The 23,989-nt window shown below is 41.2% G+C and overlaps 1 protein-coding gene across 23 annotated transcripts in view; it reads left to right on the top strand.

The window, feature by feature from the left end:
• Positions 1-19,304, top strand: part of PPFIBP1 (PPFIB scaffold protein 1) — a 90,818-nt gene extending 71,514 nt beyond the window's left edge. For 14 of the 23 annotated variants that reach the window (XM_087967863.1, XM_087967864.1, XM_087967870.1 and 11 more), the window contains 12 exons: positions 274-306; positions 4,186-4,327; positions 5,106-5,234; positions 7,653-7,803; positions 9,313-9,424; positions 10,693-10,781; positions 11,942-12,064; positions 13,351-13,476; positions 13,649-13,837; positions 14,554-14,736; positions 16,103-16,168; positions 17,064-19,304. In XM_087967863.1, the coding sequence (XP_087823989.1) occupies positions 274-306; positions 4,186-4,327; positions 5,106-5,234; positions 7,653-7,803; positions 9,313-9,424; positions 10,693-10,781; positions 11,942-12,064; positions 13,351-13,476; positions 13,649-13,837; positions 14,554-14,736; positions 16,103-16,168; positions 17,064-17,150 (1,430 nt within the window). In that variant the 3' untranslated portion in view covers positions 17,151-19,304. The remainder of the gene's footprint in view (positions 1-273; positions 307-4,185; positions 4,328-5,105; positions 5,235-7,652; positions 7,804-9,312; positions 9,425-10,692; positions 10,782-11,941; positions 12,065-13,350; positions 13,477-13,648; positions 13,838-14,553; positions 14,737-16,102; positions 16,169-17,063) is intronic. The other 9 variants (XM_087967865.1, XM_087967872.1, XM_087967871.1 and 6 more) reach the window with 1 other exon arrangement.
• The last annotated feature ends 4,685 nt before the right edge of the window (positions 19,305-23,989 follow it).

Raw genomic sequence — 23,989 nt, 5'->3', positions numbered from 1 at the left:
GGTACAGGTAGTCCTGTATGTGGAGGAGTATCTCATTTAGGAGACCTTACTCACTCTAAACCATGTAGATGTCTTAAGGTGTAATCACAATTGTCTTGCTTGGTGAATGTTGGAATGTTCTAATATAATCCACTAGGTCTCTGTGTCGAGCATGCTTTGGGTTTTTGGGGTATTCCTGTCTGACTTGAAGATGTTAAGTTTTTATATGTCTTATCTTGTTGCCCTTGGTATATTCTTGTGCATCTGGTTTTTGCATTGTTTGGATGCCTGAAGACCGCAGTCGAAGTGCCAGTGCGCCCATCTTAGGTATAGTAGAACACGCATGCCTTACCTGTGCCATGTTTTAAGAGCTGCTAATGCCCAGCCATCAGTCAGTCATGCATGGCCCTTGACCATGTCTTCTCCTGGCCTACAACCTTCATTCCCTCCCTCTTGTCGTTCAACCCTCCCGCTCAGTTTACTAAGAGCTTATGTCTTTGGAGACTCTTTACGCAGAATATGCGCCAAGAAATACGTGCAGAATATTTTGACGTCGGAATATCCTGACTTCTGAAATGTTCTCCTCACTTCCTTGGAAAGAGTCGGAATTTGAAAGAGTCACCAGAAAGGCATTTATGGAGACGCTCGATTATCCAGGTCATAGTTGTCCCAAAGGTGCTTTTTTCCCCAAAAGTCCATTGGAATTTCTTGCTTTTTTTTTTTCTTTGAATACATTTTACTTCTCATCCAAGAAGCAGTTTTGGATGAGAAGTGACATGTTTTCAAAGAAAAACACCAAGAAAGTCAGGTTGCCTTTTTTTTTTTGGTGGGGGGGGGGACAACCCTTTGGGGTTTATTAACAGCTTGCATTATTGTTAGTCTTGGTCAACTTAGACAGGTTGGAAATAAATTAATGAAATTGCAGGTATCAACACTAATAGATCTCCTTTGAATCAGAGTTGATTCCTGATGATTGAAGAATACAGATTGCTTGCTTTCTATGAGATATGTTGAGAGTTTCCCAGTCTAAGAGTGCAGAGAAAAGATGATTAGGGGATTGGAGGCTAAAACATATGAAGAACAGTTACAGGAATTGGGTATGCGTAGTCCAGTGAAGAGAAGGACCAGGAGAGACAAATACAGCAGTCTTCCAATATTTGAAGGGCTGCCCCAGAGAGGAGGAGGAGGCCAAACTATTTTCTAAGGTACCTGAGGGCCAGAATAGGAATAATGGATGGAAAATCATCAAGGAGAGATTCAACCTAGAACTAAGGAGGAATTTCCTAACAGTGGGAACAATCCACCCATGGAACAGAAGTTGCCTTCAGAAGTTGTGGGAGCTTCATCACTGGAGGCTTTCAAGAAGAGACTGGACTGCCATCTGTCAGAAATGGTGTAGGGTCTCCTGCTTGGGCAGGGTGTGTGTGTTGGACTAGATGATCTAAAAGGTCCCTTCCAACTCTGTTAATCTGGTAAACTATAGTCTTGGTATTCTTTATGGTCTTGATTCTAGGTCCTAAGCGTGACCTTGCTTAGTTTCAAAACTTGGGGAAGTTCAATTAGATGTTATCACGCCGACCAACATTAATATACTGCTGAAGTCAACTCACAAGGTTCATCTTCTCCAAAACGGGCCATTCTGATCTTGATGTGGAGGTGCTTTTCCAAAAGACAACTGTACTTCAGAACTGATGAAGCTTCTTGGATGAGAAGCAAAACCTCTTCAAAGAAAAAAAATCCAAGAAACTCTAGTTGCCTTTTGGGAGAAAAAAACCCCCACATTTGGAACAACTATGACTTGGATGACTGAGAATCTCCATAGACGCCGGTCTGGCGACTCTTTCAAATTCAGAATATTTACAAGGAGTGGGGTAGAGCATTTCAGAAGTCAGGATAGTCTGACTTCAAAATATCCTGCACAAGTCTGTAAAGCCAAAGGGTAGGTGTGTTTTTAGATGTCAATTCATATAGCAAGAACAAAATACATTTCTGGAAAAGGCCATTCTTGGCATAACCAGTTGTTTCATGAGCCAATCTTCTATTATGCTCCTAAAAATCATTTCCATTTAAGGCAGTTCTAAGTGGGAAGAAAAAAAAAAAGAATTGGATTGACCTTTCAAATAATTAGCTTAAACAATGAGTTTAAGAATCTCTCTCTCTCTGTTTCTCTCTCTCTCTCTCTCTCTATCTAATCCAAGATAGAACACAATAATACGTTTGTGTTGAATGTTTATACTTTTCTGTTGCTGATACAGGTAATCCTTGACTTACAACAGTTCATTTAGTGACTGAAGTTACAATGCACTGAAAAAAGAGACCTATGACCATTTTTCACACTTAACGACCATTGCAGTGTTCTCACAGTCAGGTGATTAAAAAAAAAATCAGACTCTTGGCAATGATGGTTGCAATTTGCCAGGGACATGAAATCCCATTTTGTGACATTCTGACAAGGGGAAGCCAGATTCACTTAACAACCATGTTACAGTCCCAACTGCAGTGGCTCATTTAAGAACTGTGGCAAGGAAGGTCTTAAAACGAGGCAAAACTCACTGAATAACTGTCTCACTCAGCAACAAAAAGGTTGGGCGTAAGTCAAGGACTACCTGTAGAGAATTCAGCCTCGCTTGCTTTCCTTCCGTTGTCTTTCATACTTGGTCTCTTAGGGACCATTTGATCACAGGTAGATTCAACTGAATGAAGATTCTGAGATCATTCCAGGATCATCGTTTGAATTTCATCTTCTCCGTCATTCTCTGCAAAGAATGGAGTATTTGCTTTGCTTCCTTTCCAAGCTAACCATTGTTGCATTGGGCTGTTTTGTGAAATCCCCGAATGCGTGTGACTGCTTAGACGCTTGCATGGTAGTTTGTGGAAAAATTTGCTTGGCATGCTGGAGAATTTTGTCTTGTGTCCAAGGTCCTTTCCGTATTGTGGGGCAGGCAAATGCCTTATGAAGTCATCACAAAAAAAATTGTCCGAGCTGTATTTTCTTTACTTAGCAATGGTACCTATTGGAGGTGTGCAAAGTATTTCCAACATTTTGTATGTATTGCTTTTGTAGGTAGGTTGGTAGGTTGGTAGGAAGGAAGGAAGGACACTGATAAGGGAGGGAAAGAAGAAGGAAGGAAGGAAGGAAGGAAGGAAGGAAGGAAGGAAGGAAGGAAGGAAGGAAGGAAGGAAGGAAGGAAGGGGAAAGCAAAAACACTGATAAGGGAGGGAAGAGAAGAACAGAGGGAAGGAGGAGAAAGGACTGATGAGGAAAGAGAAGGAAGGAAGGAGGAGGGAGAGAGGGAAGGAAGAAAGGAAAACATTGATGAGGGAGGAGAAGGAAGGGGGAAGAAAAACATTGATAAGGGAGGGAAAGAAGGAAGGAAGGAGGAGGAAAAACACTGATAAGGGAGGGAAAAGAAGGAGGGAGGGAAGGAGGAGAAAGGACACTAATGAGGGACGATAAGGAAGGAAGGAGGAGGGAGGGAGTAGAAGGAAGGAAGGACACTGATGAGGAAAGAGAAGGAAGGAAGGTGGAGGAAGGAAGGGAAGAAAGGAAGGAAAGAAGAAGGAAAACACTGATAAGGGAGGAAGGAAGGAAGGAAGGAAGGAAGGAAGGAAGGAAGGAAGGAAGGAAGGAAGGAAGGAAGGAAGGAAGGAAGGGTAAATAATGTAACTGATCATTGTTCTTCAACCAATTATCCAAAATTGCACTTTGTAGCTTTCACAGTCTTCGTTTGTTTATATTGTTCAAAATACGCAGAGGATAGATGGTTGCAAAAAAGGACACCCTTTTTTTGACACAATGCAGGGTTAAGCAATTGATTTAAAGGCAGAGACCATTCAGGGACTATATATGCTAACCATAATTTCTTGATATTCTGGACATTCGTCAAAGATACGATCACTAAGCAACACTACGAATAATAAGTTCTACCCGTTCTTGCCCTGAGTTTCCGCCACGCTCCATTTATTCCATACATTGATGATACAAGAGAATTGGGGGAGGAAAAAAAGCGCGAGAGAATCTGTTGTAAGGCTTTGAAAATTGATTGGTTAATTAATTGCTTAAAAGGAAGATAACAGTAAACTTCTTTCTCGATTATGGTTCTCTTGGCATGACAAAGCAAAGGTTATCTCTCCAATTCAAGAAAGACGCTTGATGTAAAGGTGATGAACTGAAGAACTTAATTGAGATTTGCTTTTATTTAATAGCGGAGACTGAGAAAGAATCCCCTGATCACTTAGATCTGGCTGGCTTCCCTCATCCATCCAAAGGTGCAGAAGGTGGACCTCTTACTCCACCTTCTCCTGACTCCAAGAAGAAAGCGAGAGGAATCAAGAAGTTGTTTGGCAGGTAATGAGGATGTAATTCTACAGAATGCTATCCTGGATGGAGCCCAGCAGGCTTACCTTACTGTGAGTTTTATATTCCTTGCAGACAGCTGGTCATTGGCATCTTTTTAGAGAGCCGTTGAAGCCACTTGGAGTGGTGCAAATGGATGCGGAGCCTTCTTGGGACTGCTGAAAGGATTGTGTTGATGTATGTAGAAATGTTGATGATGGTGTAGAAATTGAACAGAGAGCTGTTCAATTTTGGCATAGCTGGCCTCTTTGACCTCTCTTTCAAACTGGTGGTCTTCTCTTTCCCGTCTTCAAAAGGGCGGCCTTTGTCTTTGAAATGCAGGTGGACTGCTGAATTTTGTCCTGATGGGCATATTCTCTTATGTTGAACAGCCCTCCCTCAACAGAGGGGGTGGGATTTGAGATCATCTATCTCCAGTCTGCAATACATCTCCTTTCAACAGTTCCAAGAAGGCTCCACACCCATTTGCACCACTCTGGTGACCCTGAGGACACAGATAAACCTCCAAGTGGCCTCAACAACTCTCTAAAAGGATGCAAATGACCAGCTGTCTGCAAGGAGTATCAATCCTTCCCTTCCCCACCATCCAAGTCAGAGCTGAAGAAGCTTCTTGGATGAGAAGCGAAACGTCCTCAAAGAAAAACCAGAAAGTCCAGTTGCTTCTTGAAAAAAAGCATCTTTATGAGGTTAATTCATAATTGGCTAGGTATTGCTATCTGTTATGTTCCCCTTAATTCCTCCCGTTCTTTAAATTTGTATTTTTCCTTAGACTAATAAGAAGCCAGTCCACCACATTTAATCCTGACGACATGTCGGAAACTGAGTTCAAAAGAGGAGGAACGAGAGCGACGGCTGGTCCAAGGCTTGGCTGGTCGAGGGATCTTGGGCAATCTAATAAGTAAGACAGAAGGATTGAAGTAACACAGAAATCATTTCTTTTCTCTTTTTTCCCCTCCTGCCTTATTACGCTTGAATGCAGCTGGGTGACTTGGACTGTGGAAATAAAATGAGGTGATTTTTATGGGTTACTGATTAAAAAAAGTTGGGGGCTTTAGAGTTGGGCCATTAGTAGGACAAAGGATAGGATAAGAGGGGTCCTTGGTGCAAAATGAGGGGGTCCCTGATGCTCGCTGAGCTCGGTTTCCTTGCAGACGTTTCATTACCAAACTAGGTAACATCATTGGTGCTGATGTAACCCCACTCCCAGGGGTGGGATTCAAAAATCCCAGCAACCGGTTCTCTGCCCAGTTCCTGATTGGGCATGGCCTACCAGAACTTCTGGGAGGGCCATTTTTCACCTTCCCCAGAGTCCGGAGGCTTCCCTCAGGCCTCTGGGAGGGTGAAAATGGCCTCCCCTGGGCTCTGGAGGATCTCCAGAAGGTGGAAACAGGCTCCCTTCTGGACTTCCAGAAGTTTCAAGAGGTCCGTTTTTCACCCTCCCAAGGCCTCCACATAGATGGGCCATGTGGAGACTCCTGGGAGGGGCGGGGTGGGGTGGGCAGGGCCAGCCAGTTGGTTTAATTACCAGTTCGGTGAACCAGATGTAAATTTAACTTCTGGTTCACCCACACCAGCTGAATCCCACTCCTGCCCTCTCCCTTCTAGGACTGATGATGTTACCTAGTTTGGTAATGAAATACCTGCAAGAAAACAACCAAGCTCAGAGAGCACCAAGCCACCAACCAATCCTCCTCCTCTCCACTGCAAACCCTACTCCCTACTAGCACTGATGATGTTACCTAGTTTGGTAATGAAACCTCTGAGCAAGCAAATGATGAAGCAAACAGAGAGCACCGAACCCTCATTTAAACTCTGAGCTACAAATATTCCCCTCTATAGGAAACTGATAATTCTAACGATTAAGTGAAAGGTATAACTAAAATAACTTAGAATGAAATTGTGTGCAGAGCATAATGCTTCATGTTGAGGTAATTCCCCGTTAGGAGAATGAGCGCATACAGGGAGACGTATAGAGAATTGTGTTTGAATAATACACACACAGCATTACAGATACACTGTACAGTAAATGTAGGGTTTTACTTTCAATAAAGGTTTAAGCAAAGTTCAAAATAAGCAATCCAAAGTCATTCACAAGTAAATGAGTCAATTTTCAATCCAGGGATAATCCAAATATCAAAGTCCAGTGTCAAAAAACAGTTCAGTAACAGACTTACATTAAATCCAGAAATATCAGTCAATTAGGAAAAATGGAGCAACAGCAATACTTTCCAACAGAAGGAAACAGAGAAACACTCACACTCTCTTCTGAGACTAAGGCCAAGACAAACCAGGTTTCTGGCTCCATCTTATGGCCGTTTGAGAAACCACACCTAATTACAGTTTTGCATTTTCTTAAAGATACAGTTTTACAATGTTTATCCTGGTTTATATATTTCTAACCCAAATAGCTGTTAGGTGACTCATATTCCTAACACTTCAAACCCTGATATTTCCCCCCTCTCCTCCCATGTGCCATTCTGCATTTCTGAGGATGGATTGAAAGATTATGAACTATTTTATCTTCCAGAAGATTTAATTCTAGCCAGTCAGGGATTTATTGTGCTTATCCGCTGATTTATCTCCAAGCATTTTTCAAGAGCTTTTTAATACATGGACAGACTTGATAAATGAATAGAATAGAATTAGAATTAGAATATAGATATTGGAATGAAGAATAGAATAGAATAGAAAATAGAATAGAAAATAAGAACAGAAAGAATAAAAAATAGAATAAGGAATAGAATAGATATTGGAATGAAGAATAGAATGGAATAGAAAATAGAATAGAAAATAGAATACTGCAAGGAATAGAAGAGAAGAGAATTGAAGAGAAGAGGGAATGGAATGAGAAGAGAAGAGAAGAGAAGAGAATTCTTTATTGGCCAAGTGTGATTAGACACACAAGGAATTTGTCTTGGTGCAAATGCTCTCAGTGCACATAAAAGAAAAGATACATTCATCAAGGGTCAAGAATCATCAGGTACAACACTTAATGATAGTCATAGGGAACAATAAACAATCAAATCATGCTAGGAAACAGTCAATAAAAATTGTTAGGATACAAGCAACAAGGTTACAATCATACAGTCATAAGTGAGAGGAGATGGGTGATAGGAAGGATGAGAAGATTAATAGTAATAGTAATTCAGACTTAGTAAATAGTTGGACAGTGTTGAGGGAATTATTTGTTTAGCAGAGTGATGGCATTTTCTTAAGTGGGACTGGTGGAATGGACCTTAGGACAACCCCTGGAAGACCCATCAAGGACCTAAGTATCCAACCTTGAAACTTGGTCTGATTGTCATTATTCCTTTAGTGATCTGGACATGCCGTTTGCTAAATGGAGGAAAGAGCAAGTTTGCAGCTGGCTTCAGGAGCAGGGCCTGGGTTTTTACATCGGCAATGGAAAACACTGGATTCTGTCTGGCCAGACTCTCTTGCAAGCATCCCAGAGTGATTTAGAGAAGGTAACACACGTATATTCTTCTCCCTCATGTGCCGTTGGAGTCCTTGGTGCTCCCTGAGGGGGGCAGGCATTTTATGACCCACCTAGGAAACATCATCAGTGCTCATCTACGGATGAGGTTACCCCATCAGGTCATGAAATGTCTGTAAGAAAATAACTCACCTCAGAGAGTACCAAGGACCCCACAATTCAATCCTGAGCTATAAATATATTCTCTTTTGGTGGTGACTTGTGAGTTGCAATGAGGTTTGGCTAAGTAGCAATTCATCTACTGTCTGGACTCATGTTTGATAACAAAGGCTGCCATCTTGTGTCTGTAAGATGTATGTATGTATGTATGTAAGATGTCTGTCTGTCTGTCTGTCTGTCTGTCTGTATGTATGTATGTATGTATTTTTTTTTCTGAGTCCAGAAGATCTTACATCAAAAAGAGAAAATTGATATTTCAAATTAGTATACTAGTTTAAATAAATTTCAATAACTATATAGCAAACTCAAAAAATTAAACCACAGAAGGAATGTAATTATATATGTAAATGTATGCATGTGTTTGTGTGTGGGTGTATTTATTTATTTATTTACAACCACGGTTGAGATTTATATTTATTTTGATTTGTCAATTGCTTACAAGATAATAGGTATAAGTATATGCATAGTTATGAATACATGAAATGGGTACATATAAGAAAAAGAAACAATAGGACAGGGATGGTAGGCACATTGGTGCGCTTATGCATGTCCCATATCAGCTATTTAAAATTAGTATGCTCGTTTAAATAAATTTCAATAACTATATAGCAAATACAAAAAATTAAAACACAGAAGGAATTTAATTATATATGCAAATGTATGTGTTTGTGTGTGTGTGTATATATTTAATTATATATGTAAATGTATGTGTTTGTGTGTGTATATGTGTATGCAAATATGTATGTGTGTGTGTGTATAAACTTACAACCACAATTGAGACCAGCTATTTAAAATTAGTATACTAGTTTAAATAAATTTCAATAACTATATAACAAATACAAAAAATTGAAACACAGAAGGAATTTAATTGTATATGTATATGTATGTATGTATGTATGTAGGGGTGTGTGTGTGTGTATCTGTGTATACACACACACACACACACACACACGTATATAAACTTACAATCACAATTGAGCTCAGATATTTAAAATTAGTTTACTAGTTTCAATAAAGTAAATTTCAATAACTCTACAGAAAATACAAAAACAAAAAAACAAAACCACCAAAACCAAAACACAGAAGGTATTATATATCAAAGCAAAAAACCAACAACATCTGCTAATAAACACTTTTTTATAATGGGGAAACAATAAAATAAACCATAGCCTCGGTTCTCTGAATCAAGCATTTGGCCATTAGAAACGTCCTTTTTGTGCTACCTCTGTTTCACAAAGTTGCCCTCGCCTGCATTTATGGGATGCCTTGAACAGAAAGGTTAATGTTTATCAAAAGACGTTATTTTGTGTCCCACGTGTAGGAACTTGGAATAAAACATCCGCTACATCGAAAAAAACTACAATTGGCACTTCAAGCTTTGGGGTCGGAAGAAGAAAACAATTACGGGAAACTGGATTACAATTGGGTTACAAGTAGGTTTCTTTCCCTTTTTTAAAATAAAATTTTCCCCTTTTGCTTTGTTTCCCAAGTTTTAGAGGGGATTTACAGAGGAACTTGCCCTGTACAATCACAAGAATGTTTGTATATATTGAGCATCATCATGTTGGTTGCACAATCAGCTAGATGTTTAGTCTGGGTTTGGCATTTTTATCCAACTCTGGAATGCTTCCCAAGGTTGTTATGACTGCATCTTCTTATCCTAGCTTCCGAGTAACTTGGTAACTAGGTTGACCCAAAGGTGCTTTTTTTTTTTTTTCAAGAGGTAACTGGACTTTCTGGTTTTTTTTTTTAAGATGTTTCGCTTCTCATCCAAGAAACTCCTTCAGCTCTGACTGGATGGTGGGGAATGGAAGGATTTATACTCCTTGCAGACAGCTAGTCATTTGCATCCTTTCAGAGAGACATTGAGGCCACATGGAAGTTTATTTGTGACTGGATGGTGGGGAATGCAAGGATTTATATTCCTTGCAGACAGCTGGTCATTTGCATCCTTTTAGAGGGTTGTTGAGGCCACTTGGAGGTTTAATCTGTGTCCTCAGGGCCACCTGAGTGGTGCAAATGGTTCCTGTAGTCTGCAATCCCTCCAGTTGCCAGTTGCCTCCTGAAAAGTCCAGTTGCCTCCTGAAAAAGAAACTTTGGGACAACCAGGACCTGGATGACGGAGAGTCTCTACGGACTTTTAGCTATGCAGTTTGGGCTGAACACCCTTCGAAGGGTGTGGGAATGTGAACAGATTTCCGGAGGGATTGCAGACTCCAGGAGTGAAATAAACAGATAAGCCCCCGAGTAACCTCAATAGCTCTCTAAAAGGGATGCAAATGCAAGGAGTACAAATCCTTCCCCACCATTCAGTCAGAGTTGAAGAAGCTTCTTGGATGAGAAGTGAAACGTCTTCAAAGAAAAAAACAGAAAGTCCAGTTGCCTCTGGGAAAAAAAAAGGCACTTTGGGGACCCCAATTAAGGAACTTCCAAACAAGCTTAGAGTAAACAGCCCAACCAAAGAATCTCCTCTTCCAACAAGACGGACAGGGCATGACAATAGAATATAAATGGAGAGCAAACACCCCTCCTTATTAGCACTGATGGTGTTACCTAGTTTGGTAATGAAACGTCTGCAAGAAAAACAACCAAGCTCAGTGAGCACCAGGGACCCCATACAGAAGATGTTTTACCACCCATGATGTTTCATTGATTTGTCCACATTTGTAGGAAGCTATTCCCATGTTTCTTCTGTTTCTAGGGTGGCTGGATGACATTGGGCTGCCCCAGTATAAGACACAATTTGATGACGGGAAGGTGGATGGCCGAATGCTTCACTACATGATCATCGTAAGCAAGATTACTTGTTGTGTCATTGGCAGATGGTCCTCCACTTACAACCCTCAGGGAGCCCACAGTTTCTGTTGCTAAGTGAGACGGTGGCCTGATGACTTTTGTCCCATCTTATGACCTTTCTTGCCACATTCATTAAGTGAATCAGTTAGTCACACGGTTCTTAAGTGAGTCTGAATTTCCCCCTTGACTTTTGCTTGTCACGTGACTGCGACTGTCATACACAGTGGTGGGATTCAATTATTTTACTACCGGTTCTGTGGGCCTGGCTTGGTGGGCGTGGTTTGGTGGGAGTGCAGGGGAAGGTTACTGCCAAATCCCCCTTCCCTCCCCACTCACTAACCTGCTTTCCAGTTCCATTCTCCTGTGCAGGGCAACCAAAGGAGACACAGCCGATCAGCTGGGACTTAATGGGTGGCAGAGAATAGATGGGGGTGAGGCCAGTCAGAGGTGGGATTTGCCGGTTCTCCAAACTACTCAAAATTTCTGCTATCGGTTTTCCAGAACTGGTCAGAACCGGCTGAATACCACCTCTGGAGAGGAGGGAAGAAAGCAGGAAAGGATTGTAGAGGGAGGGAGGAGAGAAGGAAGGAAGGAAGGAAGGAAGGAAGGAAGGAAGGAAGGAAGGAAGGAAGGAAGGAAGGAAGGAAGGAAGGAAGGCAGGCTTGGTGGGCATGGCTTGGTGGCCATGGCAAGGGAAGGATACTGTAAAATCTCCATTCCTTCTCCACCCCACTATTAACCTGCTTTCCAGCTCCGTTCTCCTATGCAGGGCAACCAAAGAAGAACCAGCCAATCAGCTGGGACTCAGGTGGCAGAGAATAGATGGGGGCAGGGCCAGTCAGAGGTGGGATTTGCCGGTTCTCCAAACTACTCAAAATTTCTGCTACCGGTTCTCTAGAACCTGCTGAATACCACCTCTGGTCATAAATACAAAGCTGTTGTCAAGCATCTGAATGTAAATCATGTGACCATGCAATGGTCACATAAGTGTGAAAAACGGTCATAAATCAACTTTTTTTCCAGGGCCATTGTAACCTTGAATGAACTGTTGTAAGTCCAGGACTACCTGTAGTAGATTCAGGCAATGTTTCCCTTTGATACCTGATTGTGGCTTTGTTTTGTTGTCGGTTCGTCCTTGGCGCCTCCATCTACAGGATGACTTGTTGTCTTTGAAAGTTTTGAGTGTCCTCCACCATCTGAGCATCAAACGAGCCATCCAGGTCCTTCGAATGAACAACTTCGAGCCCAACTGCCTGCGTAGGAGGCCGTCTGATGAGGTAGACACCACTAATATTCAAAAGTAAAATTGATTCGTGGTTACCCTTCATTATAATTATTTTTTTTGGGGGGGGGCAGACAATTTTATGGTCAGTTCTTCCCTAGAATTAGAATAGAATTCTTTATTGGCCATGTGTGATTGGACACTCAAGGGATTTGTCTTTGGTGCATAAGCACTCAGTGTCAGCATTCCAGAAAACCTCCACTCCAACAAATAACTCCGAGACAGACATTCTCTCCAAGGTTCTTTTTATTAGAGTAGTAAACTGGCACATCTGGGAAATCCAGAATCTGAAAGTTCCTGGTTTCCCTCCAATAAGTAAAAAATTACAAATCCACCCCCCGAACCCACCATCACATCACATTTCCCAATCACCGTCCGTCCCAACTTGAGATGTCTTCTCACCCAGGTGCAGAAACAACATGACCTTGACTTGGAAGGCTATTGCCCCCAACAATCTGACCACATACACTCCAAGAAATCCCCTCTCCCATTTTCCCAGGGTCAAGAATGTGGCAGTGTGGAAGCGTCTGGTGCCAATATGGCTTCCAAAGCTGACATTCAGTGGACATAAAAAATACATTCATCAAGAATCATAAGATACAACACTTAGTGATAGTCCTAGGATACAAAGTAAGTAATCGAAATCATACTAGGAAATGAAATGAAATAAAATAATATAAATCATAAGGATACAAGCAACAAGGTTAGAGTAGAATAGAATAGCAGAGTTGGAAGGGACCTTGGAGGTCTTCTAGTCCAACCCCCTGCTTAGGCAGGAAACCCTACACCACTTCAGACAAATGGTTGTCCAATTTCTTCTTAAAAACTTCCAGTGTTGGAACATTTACAACTTCTGGAGGCAAGTTGTTCCACTGGTTAATTGTTATAGTCATAAGTGGGAGGAGATAGGTAATAGGAAGGATGAGAAGAATAATAGTAATACAGTCTTAGTAAATAGTTTGACGGTATTGTGGGAATTAGTTGTTCATACTAATGCATCTCTGTCTAAAATTGCTATCTGCCAGGAATCTTACAGCATTCGTCATAATATAAGCAGAATGTAAAAATGAATGAATGAATGAATTAATTAATTAACAACTGACTGAATGAAAGAGTGAGTGAATTAATGAATGAATGAACGAACAACTGAATGAATGAAAGTGAATGAATGAATGAACAGACAGATGGATGGACAAATAAATGAATGAACAAATGAATAAATGAGCAAACAAACAAACAAATGAATGAATGTTTTAATTTATTGTATTTTTGATTTGTCAGAATAACATCACCCCATCAGAAGTTTCTCAATGGACGAATCATCGAGTAATGGAATGGTTGCGTTCTGTTGATCTGGCCGAATATGCTCCTAATTTAAGAGGAAGTGGTGTTCACGGTGGTTTAATGGTAATTATTCCATTTTTATATCTTTGATGGCTTGGATCGTGTTTAGGTCGGTGCATGGCATCTCCCGGAAGTTCTAGGATTTCCATCTGGAGAGTTTTGCAAACTGACTGGCATTTGTTGAGGAGAAGGTACCGGATGCACAAGGTTTGAAAATCTCATTTTTGTGATGTAGGTTCTGGAACCTCGTTTTAATGTCGAGACCTTGGCGCAGCTGCTGAACATCCCACCAAACAAGACGCTGCTGAGACGACACCTGGCCACCCATTTCAATTTGCTGGTTGGAAGCAAAGCTCAACAGGAAAAGCGTGAAGCCATGGAAGCTCCTGATTACGTCCTTCTCACAGCTACTGCCAAAGTGAAGGTATTGGAAGAAGAATTTTTGGTTTCTAGCTTATCTCAGTTTGGGGAATCGATGCAGGAGGAGATCAAGCCGAGACTGAGGGCGGGGTCAAATGTGTCATAAGTTTGGAACCGCTGCACTCCAAAAAAAGTCCTTTTGAATGGTTGATTCTTATCAAACACCAATTGGCATTGATTGTTAGTCAATCAGATTCTTGTCTGTAGTTAGTATGAAATAAACTCATAATAGTTTTGAACTCTACCCTGGGTCCTGGTTTCTTGTGCCTGATGATGAGACCAGGTGGCGCAGTGGTTAGAATGCATATTGAAGTGTAACTCACTGCTGTCTGCCAGCAGTTCGATCCTGACTGGCTCAAGGTTGATTCAGCCTTCCGTCCTTCCAAAGTCAGTAAAATGAGGACCCAAGTTGTTGGGGGCAATAGGCTGACTCTGTAAACGGCTCAGAGAGGGCTGTAAAGCACTGTGAAGTGGTATATAAGTCCTGAGAGTCGGGAACAATTAGCACGGATGTGCAAGGGGAACCTTTACCTTTAAGCTGCTTACAATGGGTCATGTAGTGAAACATTTGGCGGTCCACCCTTCCCTTCATCAAATGTATCTTGTACTGGGGCAGTCTACTTGTGTCTTCGCTTAGCCAGATCAATTCTGGGATGGATCTGCGGTCCTAACCTGATGATTACCTGCACTGAAGACTTTGCTGGACTTTTTTCCTTTCAGCCAAAGAAACTCACCTTCAGTAACTTTGGGAATTTGAGAAAGAAGAAGCAAGATGACGGAGGAGAAGAATATGTGTGCCCCATGGATTTGGGTCAGGTGGCAGGAACCGGATACAAGAAAGGGTTTAAACCAGGTTTAGATAACAGAGTTTACGACGACGATGACCTGGACAGATTGGAACAGGTATTTCGGGTTAAAGCAGAATGATTTGTGGTCTCTCTGTCACTTTCTGTCTGTCTTATCTATTTCTTTTTCTTTTTTATTTATACATTTTCCTTTCACATATATAAGTACTAGCTCAATACCCGTGCTTCGCTATGAAACTATGTGGTTGGGCTTGGTTTTTGGGGAGGAAAATAAGGGGAAAAATTCTGCCTCTGCCTACCAGCATCCATCAGTATTCACCTGGCTAGCGTCCTGTCAGTGTGTGAGAGAGTTGAGGGCTGTTTGGAAACTGAAAGAGTATTTTCTGTGTGAGCAAGGACGAGACAGCAAGGAGCCTGGGCATAGCTTAGCTCAACTGTTCTGTACTAAAGCTGCTTGATGCTCTGAAACTGAAACTCCTCTCCTCTGCTTGTGTTTTGCATTTGGAACAGATTTCTTTCCAGGTGGGGAGGGGGAGTAGTAGAACTCCTTAGCATCAGAGCGTGTTAATAATATAGGAAATACTCTAAATGCTCTGATGGTCATTTGGAAAAATCCTTTCTTAGTGGGTACCTAGAAGCCAAGAGGAACATACGTGCCAAATTTCAAGTTTGTAGGCTTTACGGTTCTGGAGATTTTGTAATGATGCGTGAGTGGTATTTTGTGTTTATATATATAGATTTAGTAAACAGTGTATTGTCTGGGTCATTTACATATACATAATTCTAGTAGTACTAATATTCTTTACTTGTGTATAATGTTCCTCCAATTTCCAATTTCTACCCTTATTATCTAACCATTGATAAAAGAAATCCCAAGTTAAAAAAAACATTCTGTGTCTTCTTTGTCCTTTATCTTCAATGTTAAACTATCTATTTCCGCACAGTCTTAATATTATTTTTTAAATTATCTTTTCATCTGTAGGAGCTTCCTCATTTTTCCAATGTTGTGCAAATATAATTCACACTGTGGCCAAAACATGTAATATTAAATATGCATTCCCTTTAAATCATCTTGTTCATTTCCAATCTTGTTTTTCAATTTCTGTTTATTGGCCCCGTCTCAGTCCTATAAAATCTGACCAACTTCTGTAGTCAAAATTCCAGATTATGGTGGTTCCAAAAGTGCTTTCCCAAAAGGCGACTGGGCTTTCTTGGGTTATTTTAACTTGAAAACACTTAGCTTCTCATCCAAGAAGCTTCCGTGTATTTATAGATGCACGAAAAGCTCCTTGGAAGTGTGAAAAGTTTGAGTTCAAAGTTTGATATTTCTCCCCAATCTTACTCCAGCACTGCTTAAAGCTTCAAGAATATGTGTCCAAGTTAGTGTTTACGTTAGTGAATACAGTTTTTTATAAAACGGAGTTCATATGAATATCACAATATTATTTTTCCTTCCTTGTAAGATGGAAGATTCCGAAGGGACCGTGAGGCAGATTGGGGCATTTTCTGAAGGCATCAACAACTTGACCGTAAGTCATTGTGTAATTGATATATTCCACTAGTCCTTCTGTCTGAGAACTATGCAGAATATTTTAATTAATTATTAATTAATTCTTTCTCTCTCTTTTCCTTCCTTCCTTTTTCTTTCCTTTTCTCTCTCTCTTTCCCTCCCTCCCTCCTTTCTCTCTCTTCTTTCTTTTCCTTCTTCCCTTTTTCTTTTTCTTTGTCTCTTTCCCTCCCTCCCTCCCTCCCTTCACCTCCCTCCCTCCTTCTTTTCTCTCTCTTTCTTTCTTTTCCTTCATTTCTTTTTTTTCTTTCTTTTTTTCCTTCCTTTTTCTTTCTTGTTTTGTCTCTTTCCCTCCCTCCCTTCCCCTCCCTCTCTCCCTTCTTTTTTTTATTTCCTTCCTTCTCTTTCTTCATTTTCCTTCTTCCTTCCTTCCTTCTTTCCTTTCTGTCTCTTTTCCCTTCTTTCCTTCCCTTCCCTTCCTTTCTTTCTTTCTTTCTTTCTTTCTTTCTTTCTTTCTTTCTTTCTTTCTTTCTTTCTTTCTTTCTTTCTTTCTTTCTTTCTTTCTTTTTCTTTCTTTTCCTTTCTCTTCATTTCCATGTGTCTCTCTTTTCCTTCCTTCCCCTCCCTCTCCCTCTCCCTCCTCCCTCCCTCCCTCCCTCCCTCCCTCTCTCTCTCTCTCTCCCTTTCTTTCTTTCTTTCTTTCTTTCTTTCTTTCTTTCTTTCTTTCTTTCTTTCTTTCTTTCTTTCTTTCTTTCTTTCTTTCTTTCTTTCTTTCTTTCTTTCTTTCTTTCTTTCTTTTTCTTGTTTCTCTTTCATTTTCTCTCTCTTTCCCTCCCTCCCTCCCAGTCCTTCCTTCCTTGCTATGGCGTTTTGTCTGATCCCCAGCCAATTAATTCTTCCACTCTTTTTCTGTCCAGCACATGCTGAAGGAGGACGACATGTTCAGAGATTTGGCCACTGGTTCTCCCAGTGTCAGTATCACAGACGAGGACTCGAATGTGTGACAGGGCCAGCTGGGGGACCTATTTGGAGCCCTGCTGCTGTGAGATGGACACTGCACCTCGTGTGAAGTCATTTGGTTTTGTTTTTTGCTTCTGTTTGCAAGAATTGATGGTGGAGAGCGGAGTTGACCGTAAGAAGTCTGTCATCCAAGTTCTGATAAATTGATGAGACGGGAAGAAAGGATACCCTAACCCTGTTCCTCCCCCGGTGTAGCAATTTGTGCCATAAGACTCTGCAGCATAATGTTTTGGTGTGTACAATGTGCCATAGTGTACCCTTGTAATTTTCTTTTTACTCCAGTAATGCAAAAAAAGGGGGAAATAACCCTCTGCAAACCTCTGAAATTAGCATCCATTGCCAAGATGACAAATATATTTTTTGTTTTCCTTTTCGAATCAGCCACGTGTTGAAAATCTTGTACGGTTTTTTTTAAATGCAGTTTTTATGTAAAAGAAAAAACAAATGTATTGAGTACATAATGGGCCAGACATTTTTATACTGTGATGTGTTTTAAAGCCTAAAAACCCAGCTGGATTCTGGAGAAGCCAGTTCATCTTGCAAAATTGCTCTCTGACATAGAGAGCGAAACCACTAAAAATTTCTCTGAACCTGCAGTGTGAAAATTGTCCTGTTCCCTTTTATAAAATAAGAGTTTTTTAAATAACATTTTAAATGGTTAGTGGTTGCAACTGAAAATCTGGAGACCAAGACATGCCAATCCCCCTGGATTGCAATTTTTAAAATCTTTTAATGACGAGGAATTGTAGCCAATCCACGCTATTTTACAGTATTAAATTCAAATATGAAATCTTGCCTTTGAATGACCGTTTACGATATAACCTATTGAATGTTTATACTTTTTTTAAAACAAGATAAAGCATGTCTTTTTTTATGATGGTTTTTTTTTTTAATGATCAGACTTGTCCAATTTGGATTGAAAATCTTGGCCAGCACCCGCTTCTCTCCCTCTCTTTTCTTGTTCCAATATCACTTTCAGATGTTTTCATTTTTCATTTCTTTTTTTCTCTCTGCCTGGAGGTGCAAAGATTTGGAATTTACTGTCTGGATTATGGGCTGGTGCTGTAGAGATAGTGTAAACCTCAACATTGGAATTGCTGATCCAAAGGTTTTTTTTTTTTGCTCAAGTTAGGTTTTTGGCATGCAGTCAGAAAAATAGCACCGATATTAGCGGTTATCAGTGGATCTGTTCAGCGGAACCTCATCCATTCAGTTCTTGGGAATGTAGTATATTCTCTTGGATAAAGACTTCCAACATTTTATCTCATCAAGTCTTGTGTTTCCTGAAATGTTAATTTTTCAACGGTAGCTGCCTTTCCTTTTCTGCTTGCGATGAGCTTTGGTTTCGTTTTGAGATAGGCTGGAAATCAAATTCTTTGCCAATTGGTGCTAATCTAAGAATTTCTGCCACATGCACATTTATTCACAGTTGGAACCATGATTAAAACTTCATGGTGCTGTTGCTCTAGAAAATAACCGGTTTTTGCCTTTTTAAAGTCTCGAAAAGCTTCCTCCACACGCAGCAAGGACTCCCTTAATAATTTTCTAAATTGAGTCACAGCTGTTTGGTTTCACTGTGTTCATGAGCTTGTTCGAAGGAAGGGAAGGCAACATTTGTAAATAAAGGTAATTTATGAATTGAGGAGGATCACTTCTTTAGTTAAAAGCAAAGCACTGCCCCTATCAGCTTGGTAACTTGGTAAAATTCATCTAATACAAAATTTTATCTTCTGCTCTCTAAAAACAAATTTTTGCACTATTTGGATAAAAAAAAGGCCCAGAAAATCAAGCTCAGATGCAAAAATCACATTAATCCAAAGAATCAAATCGCAATGAAACCAGTTTTTTTAAAATTGAAAAGCTGTTGTGCATTATGAAGAGAATCAGATATATTAATTTTTACTTATGATGAATATGGCTGTCTTTTTTTTTTTTCTGGTTAGGAAAATAGTTCTTTTTATTACTACGGGTCTGGGGAGAGTAATATAAGGCTCTTAATTAAGCCAAGGGGTTTATATAAATGCACACAAAATGAAATATCATTATGGTATTTTGTTGGGGTGTTTTGTGTAAAACGAGGTCAGTGGAAGTATATGTATTGCTGTGTTAAAGAAATAAAAACCTACTGAAAAATAAAATGAATTATGCTTTTTTACTTATTAGATTGTTAAAGATAACTCAATGTACCTAATTTCACCCAGCTTTCATGCCTAAGGCAGTAGTAGAACTCACAAGACATATATATGTGTATATGTATCTATATGTCACACCCCAGGGGGAGGAACTTTCTGGCTGACGCCCTCTCCCGCATGCCCCAGTACAAATGCGAATGGGAGGAGGTCGTAAATGCCATCATCGCCCCTACCCAAATAGCTGCCCAAGTAATCACCAGACGACAACACCGTGATCGGCAAGACCAACCCACAGACGACCTAACTACGAAACCAAAACCCAAAATGTACATGCCATGATGCCCCAGGAAATTCAAGAAATGTGCCAATACATAGACCAGGGGTGTCCAACCTTGGCAACTTTAAGACTTGTGGACTTCAACTCCCAGAATTCCTCAGCCAGCTTTGCTGGCTGAGGAATTCTGGGAGTTGAAGTCCACAAGTCTTAAAGTTGCCAAGGTTGGACACCCCTGACATAGACAAAAACTTAGCAAGAGGGTTCATCGAGCCAGCCAAACCATGGGTTGCAGCCCCAGTCCTGTTCAAAGAAAAAAAAAAGATGGAACTATGAGATTATGCGTGGACTTTAGAGCGATCCCTGACAGCAAGAAAAAGGTCATAACACGGGCCAAAACTCACTTAAATGTCTCGCTTCACAACAGAAATTTTGGACTCACTTGTGGCCGTAAGTCGAGGACAATCTGCATTTGTCAGAATTGAGTTTTCAGGCATTAAGAGATGTTCCAGGTTTCAGTTCTGCGAGCCCCAACATTCCAAACTACGATTTATCCCATGGACGCGATGGAGAGTATTTTTACAACATAATACCTGATGGGCTTGTGTAAAAGCTGTCCTTGACCCCAATGGAGCCCCAAATTTCTGTTGCTAAGCAAGACATTTCTTAAGTGAGTTTTGCTCCATTTTATGCCCTTTCTTCCCACATTTGTTAAGTGAATCCCTGCTGCTGTTGAGCTAGTAACACGGTCATTAAGTGAATCTGGCTTCCCTAATGACTTTGCTCTTCAAAAGGTCGCAAAAGGGGATTGTGTGAGCCCTGGCGCCGCTGCCACCATCATAAATAGGAGCCAGTGGCCAAGCATCTGGATTTGGATCACGTGACCATTGAGTGGAATTCCTAAATGCCTGGATTATTTATTTGCACATCCTTGATTATTAAAAACTCTTGTCTGCAGCGATCTGCGTCTCAGAATAAAAAAAATTGCAGCAATGGTCGTAAGTGTGAAGAACGGTTGTGTGAATCACTTCTTTCAGTGCCTGTTGTAATTTCAGTCCCTAAACGAATGGTGGTTAGTCGAGGGATTCCCAAGTCATAGAGCCATAGTTTTATTTATACACATTTTATTCTGAAATGCAGATAGCCGCAGACAGAGAAAAGGTCCTTTGGAGATACCCCCTCTTCTCCATTTAATAAATTGAGGACATGTAAATAATCGTGGCACTTACTGTTTCCCTGAAAATAAGACATTGTCTTATATATATTTTTTTGCCACCAAAAAAGGCACCAGGTCTTATTTTCGGGGGAAGTCCTCCACTGACTAACCTCACTTGCACATGTCGCCCCGGCCTCCTTTTCGCTGTCAGAGGCCTTCGGGAACTTCTTCTGTGGCTAGCAAGGTTTTCTTGAAGGCCCCTGCAGCTGATAAAAGAGCTCTGGATTGAACCAGAGCTTTGTTCTCAGCTCCAGAGGCCTTCGGGAAAGCCTTGGCAGCCTTAACGGCTGCAGAAGGGCCGGCAAGGCAGGTGTCCGGGTGTGCAAGGCCTGGCCACAACTGACAAAAGTTACCGTATTTATCGGCGTATAACACGCACAGGCGTATAACACGCATCTTCATTTTAAGAGGGAAATTTCAGGAAAAAAAATTAAATTTCTAAATAAAAACTTTGAAGCAAAATAAGGGTAGCTCAGAACTTTTTTTTTATTAATATTATTACCACTTATAAGGTAAATCAGTGGTCCCCAACCTTTTTTGTACCAGGGACCGGTTTCAAGCAGAAAATTTTTGCAAGGAGGGGGGAAGAGAAGAGATGGAGGCTTCGCTCTCTCGCTGCTCCACCATCCAAGGAAGAAACTGCTTCAAAGAAGCGGGGGCTTTTCCTGTCGCCGCAGCTATTCAAGCGCCCGTTTCACCCCCACTCCCACCCGCGCGCGCTTCAATCCACAGTGTCCCATTCTGCCTGCCTGCCTGCCTGCCTTAGTTTCTGGTTGTTTGGGAGCAGCTCGCTAGAATAATAACTATTCGCCTCTTTACTCAGCCGCTGTTCCGATTCAACCATTAACGCAGGCAGGCAGGCAGACGAGCACTGCGGGCGGGCGGCGGGCGGACGGGTGGGGTGGGGGGAGAAACGGGCGCTTCAGGGAAGCAGGAAAGCCCCGCTTCTTTGAAGCAGTTTCTTCCTGTGCTGGTGGAGGAGCGAGAGAGCACTGAGAGAGCCCCCAGAGAGAAGGACAGGCTTGTTGCTTCCTCCCTCCCTTCTTTCATTTGTGTCCTTGATCCCGATCCCAGCAGCATTCACCAAGGCTTTAAATCGGCGATAACACGCATACATCATTTGCCCCTATTTTCAGGGGGAAAAGTGCGTGTTATACGCCGATAAATACGTAAGTAGTAGGGCAGCTCCACCACTCCCCATCCCCACCCTGGCTTTTACCCATCCACTCTGGAGTGGGTGGGATCTTAACTAGGGCTTATTTTTTTGGAGGGTAGGGCTTATATTGGGTGCACATGTAAAAATCAAGCTAGGACTTACTTTCAGGGTAGGTCGTATTTTCGGGAAAACAGGGTAGCAACACCATTTTGGCGAGAAAGTAAAAAAGGAAAAACTTTATTTTCTAAACATCCATGGAAACTTTTTTTTGCCACAAGTTCTTTGCACTAAGAGCTATCAAATCCTGTACGGAGTGTCGGCCTATGATTGGCTCCCTCTTCTATAACCTGGTTTTGGAACAAAAGGGATTAATTGCAGAGACCCTGATCCACATCCTGTATTTGTGTGTTGTGCATGGTTACCAAAATAACCACACCGCAGCCGTGATTCATACATTCCCTAGGAATGTTATAGGAGTTGAGTTGCTCTCTCCGAACAACTCATCGGATTGAAATGGGGAGGAAGGGGAAAGTCATTCCAGGTTATTATTATTTTTAACTTGGAAGAGAAGGCAGATCTGGCTTTGAATCAGATTAGTTGGAATGCTGGAGTCATTTTTTCCCTCTGTTGGAAAATGTGATTGCAGAAAAAAGGATGGTGAAATATTCCACAGCAATATGCCAGAATTGTAATAGTCGAATCCTTATGTGTGTGCGGGATATAATTTTTCATCAAGAGCCTTAAAAAAACAAGCCAAAGTATCAACGGGACTTTTTTTCAGAAAAACTTAAAAACAAAACTTGTCTTTAAGCAATTTAATTTAAAATACTTGGTTTTTTTAATCGTTCTCTTCTTTTTCCTTTCTTAAGCCTATATGCCAACTATCTTCCTGGTTTGTTTGCAAACTCAAAATGTCTTTGCTTCACATAATTCAGTGTTACTTCTATTTCTTGAACTGTTAGCATGGACGGTTGTTGGTGTAATAAATTGATTTGATGAAAAAATTTAAGAGTCTTATACAATTCGATTTCTGTCTAATGGTGTCCAATATATCTTTTGCATCTTTTCCAGAGATTTTCCCTCTCTCGATGATTATATTGTATAAAGTAACCCCTCATAACGACTTTACTAGCCTCCCAGACAATTGCTAAATCTGTCCCTTTACCTAAGTTATTGTCAAAATATTCATGTAGGTTCTTTTTAGTGTCCTTTTACTATTGTCTTCTTTTGCAAAATAGATTCTTGTAATCTCCATCTATAACTCACACTCATCATTCTCCTTTAACAGCCCCATAATCCCTTGCAGGGTGGAATCTGGGCAACTGAATGGAGCTATCGGAATATTTACTAGCCGGATGCCCTTCCTGTTGCCAATATGGAGTTTTGTTCAGCAGATATATTCTGTGTGCCAAGAGAGAAATATCTGCCTCTTCCTAGGATTGAACTCACTGTTGTGGTTCGCTGGCAGCAGGCAGAGGTATCGTACAGTGAGGACGAAAGGGAACCAGTCAGGGACTCCGGAGAGGACTCGGACGAGGGTCCTCCATCCAATGCAGGGATGGGGCCAGGACCATCTGGGAGTGGGGTGCTGCCTTCGGTCTTTTGGAGTCTGGCAGCAACGAGGCAGAGGACCCAGGGAAGCCTGTTCCCAAGTGCGCATGTGTGCAGAGCTGCTAGAAAGCGAGAGCAGCTAAAGCAACTCAGGAGTAAGGCTGGGAGGTGATTGCCCCTTCCATCAGGGATAAGAGTCCTCAATGACAAAGAGCTTTGCAGGAAGCAAAGAAGTTCATTAGATTCCGATTCCTCATTGAAAACCTGCGAACTCTGGTTTGTCTTTGCTGGAACTTCTGCCGATTTATATTCTAGTAATTGGACTTCTGTTTCTTGGCAGCCTTCCACAACCCTGAAAGGCGTGAGCTTATCTCAGGGAATTGTCTCTAATAAGTTTTGGCTGGGAATGCAACCAATTCCCAGCATCGCATTAAAATAAGTTTGATTTTACACTCAGTTTGTTTCCTTAATTTGGAGGAAGCCTGGGTCAGAAC

Source organism: Notechis scutatus, chromosome 6 (genome assembly GCF_049901735.1).
Source record: "Notechis scutatus isolate UNSWTSFEM ecotype Mainland chromosome 6, rNotScu1.2, whole genome shotgun sequence".
Taxonomy (NCBI): Eukaryota; Metazoa; Chordata; class Lepidosauria; order Squamata; family Elapidae; genus Notechis; species Notechis scutatus.
This window is presented reverse-complemented; position numbering and strand designations above follow the sequence as displayed.